Source organism: Brassica napus, chromosome A1 (assembly GCF_020379485.1).
Source record: "Brassica napus cultivar Da-Ae chromosome A1, Da-Ae, whole genome shotgun sequence".
Taxonomy (NCBI): Eukaryota; Viridiplantae; Streptophyta; class Magnoliopsida; order Brassicales; family Brassicaceae; genus Brassica; species Brassica napus.
In genome coordinates this window covers 29,925,270-29,932,235 of record NC_063434.1, presented here as the reverse complement: position 1 = coordinate 29,932,235, position 6,966 = coordinate 29,925,270, and the positions used below count along the sequence as shown (strand labels likewise).

At 35.8% G+C, this 6,966-nt stretch overlaps 1 protein-coding gene across 1 annotated transcript; it reads right to left on the bottom strand.

The window, feature by feature from the left end:
* Positions 1-3,058: 3,058 nt before the first annotated feature.
* LOC106365665 (protein EIN4) lies at positions 3,059-6,580 on the bottom strand. Its single transcript, XM_013805121.3, has 2 exons — positions 4,491-6,580; positions 3,059-3,898 (listed from the first exon to the last, which is right to left on the bottom strand). Exons 1-2 carry the CDS (start codon positions 6,249-6,251, stop codon positions 3,359-3,361), a joined length of 2,301 nt encoding a protein of 766 aa, XP_013660575.2. The 5' UTR covers positions 6,252-6,580; the 3' UTR covers positions 3,059-3,358.
* Between the last annotated feature and the right edge of the window lie 386 nt (positions 6,581-6,966).

Here is a 6,966-nt window from a genome sequence, read left to right as displayed (position 1 = left end):
AATGAAATTAACAAAAAAAAATACTTTTAGAATAAACATATATAACATGCATAAATTAGATTAGTATCAGATCATCTCTTGAACAATCTAGGATTTCAATTTCGATTGTAACCTAACTTTCATTATTCAGTTAATTATGGTTACAATTTTAATTTTTTTAAAAATTAGTATGATCGCTTAGCATGCAGTCATCATTAAAATATACTCTAGTGGAAAAGATGATGTATCCAACAAAAGTAATCTATAAATGCTATTACCGCAAGCTATATATTAATAGGTTATTTCAAATGAAATGACATTTGACAATAAAATGTTCTAATAAAATATAAATGCATGTGTTATTTGAAAGTTCAAATCACCTGGACTGAAACTCAAACTTATAGTTAATGGCTTTGTGAATCTACAACGGTCTAATATATATATATACAAAGAAGCGGTAGTCAACCACAACTAATATAACTAAATCAGTCGACTCAAAAACTAATTTTGTTTTAAAAAAAAACTAATTTAGTTATAATATATATATTTTTATGGTACACACCAGGTTCAATGCAACTTATTAGGGCATCCCCATTGAGAGTTCAATGGGGGAGTTCACACGGTTTTCGAAAAAAAAAAATTATTAAAATAAGTAAAAGTGGTGAACCTGTCTCTTGCAAATTCACTGCAGTGAACCCGGATCAACACTGTAGCGCGGGTCCCACGGTACGTGGCGGCCCGCGATTGATCCGATTAATTTTTTTTTTTTTTTTTTTTAAAAAAAACAAAATTCAAACAGAAAAAAAAAATAATAAAAAAATGCTTTGTGAACCCCTCCCACGAGATTCACTGATGTACATGGCCTTATACCACGGGAATAAAAAAAGGTCCAATGCAACTATTATACCAATTTTTAATACATGTGTGTGTGTGCCTGTATTAATAATCCCCCTTGCTGTCTGTCAGCTTATAAGTGTCGTCATTTAACCAAGTTTTTAGGCTTTCTTGACCATCTTTTAATTAAAAATCATAGACAAAGTATGAGAATACAGGAGCTTATTCACATGGTACCACATGCGTTCCTCTTGCAAAACGCAAACCCTAATGGACCTGTCTATTATATATATTCATATCCGTACTTTCTTGAGCAGAAATGCATTACACTAAAATGATTAACTAAAGTGCTTTAGAATTTAAAAATATTTACATTAGTGTAGCCATTTATTAAGATCCAAGTATAGCAATTTATCTAGAACTCAAGATCCAAGTAAAACAGCGTAAACATAAGATAAGAAAGACTATCTGTGATTTCCTTATTTTAGCATATACGGATCTTCAGCTCTCTTTTTTTTTGGTCATCTGACTAAATTAAGAGAAAATACAAGTTCACAACAAATCCTAACGACCCATATATAAACAGGTGAACACACATATATATACCACCATCTCTGGCTCTTATAGTTTATATACCAAAACTATTGTTTTATATTAAGATGTAACAACTTTCACATAAAAGTAATGAAAGTTCAGGTATAAAGCCGTATTCATATTTAAGTCCAACAAAGTTAACAGTTTTTTTTCTAAAATGAGTGAGTCACCGCATTTCGATAAATAAGTTACACATATGATTATCATTAATCCAAACTACTTACCCAAACTTTTTAATGGTATACTGAACGGCCGGTTTAAAACTAAGAAGTACAAAAATTGAAAAGTATTGTGTAGAGAGCTAGATACCCAATCATAAATTCTTGTAATATTTTATCGAAAAGCCAAGCCCTAAACCGCACTCAAAAGAATATTATGGTTAATTAGAAAAAGTCTAAAACTATATCAATTAACAACTAATACTTTGAAAAGGAATCCATAAACAAGCATTATTAAAAGTATAACAAAGACCACAAGATAAAGCATAACTCGGGGTCCAAAAAACTATATCAAAAGATTAAAGAAACATTCATTAGTATGCCGAGGTAGTACTGCTTCATTGAACAAAATAATTATAAAATCTGTTTCCTGTTTTTGTATTTTATATATGTATATAAATATATAAATAAATAAATAAATATATATATATATATATACTATTAAGCTTATATTAGTATATATATTGTGTTAAAAGGGTTTCATTTTCTCATTAACATACAAGTATCTTACATAAATCCAGAAACAACAACAATTAAACATGTATAAATTAATGATCATTGAGAAGGAGAAGATCGAGAAAGATGGAAGTACACTTGCACAACCTAAACGAGAACCATAGAGAAAGTAGGAGGAGGATTAGAACATCTAATCAACTTGAAGACCACAACCTTAGAAGAGATGAAAAAGAAATGTAGGGACTTCTATAAAGAGAATCATCACAGACTAAGTATTCTATAAAATTTAAAACGATTCAGTCTAGTAAAACTGAAAGGAGAAAAAGAAATGAATTGATGTTTTTAGTCAATAAAATACTTTCTCAACATTTTATTATTTCGAAGGAAAAATGTGTTAATTCTATTGTTTGAGACAAACGATAATTAAATTTCCAAAAAAAAGTTGGAACATGGACCTTTTTGTCGTTAGGGGATTGTTTATACCATCCAACCAAAATATGGAGTATATTGGGACATCATATCTGTCGAACATTACATGAATTGTAGCGTTACGTGATGTTTCTTCTTAAGCCTACACAAAGCATGAAATGACACTAACTTTGGTAGTCGTATTCGTATATTAACGATAACGCTTGGTGTGGTGGTCTGAAACAGTCGAGCTGGGAGCCTCCGAGTGTATTGTGTAAACTACTTTATTTAAAGAATAAAATATTTTATAGATTAAAATAAGAAATATTGTATTACTTTGACAAAAATATCAAATTACATTTAAATTATTAAATATTTTTTCTTTTTCGTTGACAAAGAGTTTCCAGATCTTTTTAGTGTGTTAAAAAGTTGAATCATTCAGCCTGAATATAGAACAATATACGTAGTTTATACATTAAAATGTTAATTGATAAAATAAAAAATAATATGATCAGTTTCATAATGAGATGAAAAGAATGCATGGACTTAGAATCACTAAAGACTAAAGCTATAAAATTAAATGTTATTAAATCTAATAAAACTGGAGCAAGAAAAATAAATCTAATAACATTATGTCATTTTCGCTGAAAATGCGAAAGCATTACGTATATATAGAGTTTCGGACCAACCAATCCCCAAACTAGGCTTCTCATCATCGTATAACAAGAGAACAACAACAACAACAAAACTAGACTTCTCATCATCATCTTACAAGTATCACCACTTTGGTTTCCTTCATTTCTTGATTCTTGAATCATCTTCAAGATTCTCAAAACTTGTTTTCTTCCCTCTGAGCTTTGCTTCAAACTTCACTCGCTTGCGCTCTGTAAAGCCCGTCTAAGCTCAGAAGCCATGACATGCAAAAGAACAGGTTTCTGAATCATACCATTCATCCCCATTTGCAAACACCTCTCCCTAACATGATCCTCAGTACTCGCAGTCAAAGCTATAATCAAAGGCCAATGATGTCCACAAAACTTCCTTATCTTCATCGCTACTTCGAAACCATCCATCTCAGGCATCTGCAGATCCAATATCACAACCCTATACGACATTTCCACATTAGACAAGGCACTCAAACACTCGAAACCAGAAGACACAGCTGTCACTTCGCATCCAAGTTTCTCTAAAAGCCTCTTGGTTACGGTTCTGTTCACATCGTCATCATCTGCTAGAGTGATTCTTAGACCACGAAGAATCGAGTTTGAGTTTGGATGTTGAAGCTCTGGAGCGTTTCCTGCTAAGATTGATCTTCTAATAGAAGGTCTTGTCTGAAACCTCAGAACCAGTTGCATACTCTGTGTTTGTCCATGCGACTTCGGTGATATCCATATGTTCCCTTGCATCATCTGCAGACAAATATCAAATCACATATAGACTGTTAGTGCTGGACAAAATATCCAAACCCGAAGAACAGAACTAAATAATCAAAACTGGTAAGGTATTTGAACGGCTTCACAATTATATATTTAAATATATTAATTACTTTTAGATACAATATCCAAATATTCAAAAATACTCAAACTTATCCAAAATACTTGAAAAATAGCTAAAAATGAATATCCCAAAATATCAAAAAAATACTCAAAACACTGAAAATTCTCTACATGTCTAGTGGTTCTCTAACCAAATATCTAAACCGAACATTTTTTCATGTTAATTTTAGATATTTAGCATACATTATTCAGATTTGTACATTGTATATTATTTTTAGTTTGGATTTTAAGGTATATTGAGATTTTAAAATTTTGTTTATATAATTAAAATGGATAAACGAACTCTAACCGAACCCGCAAAGAACTAAACTCAAACAGAAATTTATAAATACCCCAATGAGGCTTAAATATCTAGCCCCGAAAACCTAAAACCCAAACGGATACCCGAATGTCCATCCGAGTCTGTAATAAAAAGAAACATATGTTTTTGATGTGATCCACTAACCTGTGCAAGCTTTCTACACATGCCTAAGCTCAAGCCTTCTTTAATCCCATTGCTATGATACCTTCTGTTTGTAACATGCCTCATTGCAATCACCGAACCATCCAACGGAGGACTCTTAATCTCATTAATCTCAACTTCAAACTTTACACCGAGCGAATCATCAGACAAATGAGACTTCCACATCCCACTCTCCCTCTTGTTCTTGTCCTGACTACTCCCAGTCCCTTCAGACACAACCCTAAACGTAACCGTCTTCCCTCCTTCACTCATATCCAAGATATACCCAAGCATATACATCACAAGCTGAAACGTCCTCTTCTCATCTCCCACCACTAAGCTAGGCAGACGCGTCTGAACATCCATCTCGAACCCGTAGCCTTTGTAAACGCTCAAGCATTTCGCCACGCAGGCTGCTTCTCTTATCAGAGAATGGAGCTGAAACCTTTTGACCTCCAACGGAGACTTCCCGTTGTCTTTAGGAGAAATGTCTATCACGTCGTTGATCAAAGCAGAGAGGACAGTACTCGTTTTCATGAGCGCGTCGACGATGATCTTCTGGTCGAGGCTCATGCTCTCAGACTGGAACATCGAGAGGAGGCCGAGGATCGTGTGCATCGGCCTCCTCATGCCGTGACTCATGACCTTTTGGCAAGTGTTCCTCGCCTGGCTGGCCATCATCGCGTTCTGTTTCGCTCGGAGCAAAGCTCGGTTCTGAATACCGAGCTTTTCTCTCATCAGCTGCGACTCCTCCAGCACCGAGGCGTGCGAGAGAGCCACAGCCACTTGGTCAGCAACGACCTCAGCTATCTCGATCTCTCTGTCCGTCCAAACGCGAGAGTTCGCGTTTGGAAGGACCAGAACCATTATAGCGTAGGAAGTATCAACAAACTCAGGAGTCCCTCCTTTGAAATTCGACCCGTGGAGCATCGGCATCCGAATAGCCGCCACGGGTCCACTCTCATCAGAACCACTGCTCTCGACCGCAAGAAGAGAATCTTTCCTCAATAGCGCAACCACTTTCGCCTCCCTGACCTGAACAACGTCAGGATCGTTGATCGGCACCACTCTGAAGCTCCTCATAGAATTCGACCTCAGCTCATGAGTCAAATGCATCTCTGTTCTGTTCTCGTTAGGCATCCAGACAGCGGAGTTCTGCAAATCAAGAATCTTTGACAACTCAACAAGCGTCGTCCTCAGTATCATATGCTTATCAAGAGACTTCCTAATCTCTCTAGTAAGCATCCTAACGTGAACACTCATCTCCTTCTGCCGTTTCATCAGCCCAACCTCCTCGTTAAGCTCAAGCACGTTCTGCTTCAAGTAAAGCTCTCTCACTTTCCACTTCAGTAGCAAAGGGATCAAAGTCAAGAGAGTAATCGCCGTCGCGCACGAGACCAACGCCGTCAAGAACTTAAAGATTGTGAGCCATAGCATCAGCTGGAACGAGTGGGGGCCATAGTAAGTCCAGGCGTTGAGGAGGTGAGTCATACCGCAGAGGACGATGAAGGCGATGAACTGTACGAGAACCCATTTGAAAGGGACGTTGGAGAAGCTGATGAAGTAGAGAAGCTCGAGAGGGATGGAGAAGTAGGCGATGGCGATTAGGAGATCGCTCACTCTCTGGCATTCTAGGATTGTGTGGACGGTGAAGAAGTAGTAGCCTTCGTCGTCGCAGTTGCAGCTTCCGTAGTCGTTGTTGTCTCCGGTGACGAGAGCGATTAGGGCGAAGAGAAGCAAGCCTAGACCTAAGGATCTTAACATCTTGATAAACTCGGCGTCAGATCCAATGGAAACAAGAGATTCAATGTTAAAGGAGAGACCTTTTGAATCTAGGAGAGGTGATTAGAGAGACCCGTCTGGGTGAAACAGGATTTGCATCGGAAGGAATCTTTATGTCGGGTCAAATCTGAAATTTTTTTTTCTTACAGAAGAGGAGAAACAGAACAGATGAGGAAGAGAAACCGAGTTTTGTCGGGGCGTGGTTGATCTTTTAACGGGAGTTTCAGACTTGAGTCAGCAACAGTTCAAAGTCTTTTAAGACAAAAAGGAGCAGACTTTGAGCTCAAGCGGTTTCTGGAGAAAGTTGCTTAATAAAGAAAAAATGGTTTTTTTTTTTCATGAACACATAAATGCATCATTAACAGGTTAATTCCCCTAAAATAGATTTTTTTAAAAAATTACAAGTGGTTGACAAAAAAAAATTACAAGTTGACATAAAATAACTAAAAATATTTTTTTTTAAATATACTTTTTACATTTTCAATGCATTTTCTAATGAGTATTAATTGTAAATTTCAAAGAAATTAATTGCGATTTTTGTACTGTGCTTGACTAAAAGCTGTGATCGAGTAAAAATTATGGTAAATAGTTAATTACAAAAACAATATCTTTATAATTAAAATTTGAGATGTTTTATTAAGATGTATAATTTTTTAAAAATATATAACAACTCGAAGCAGCAGGAGTATTTACTATG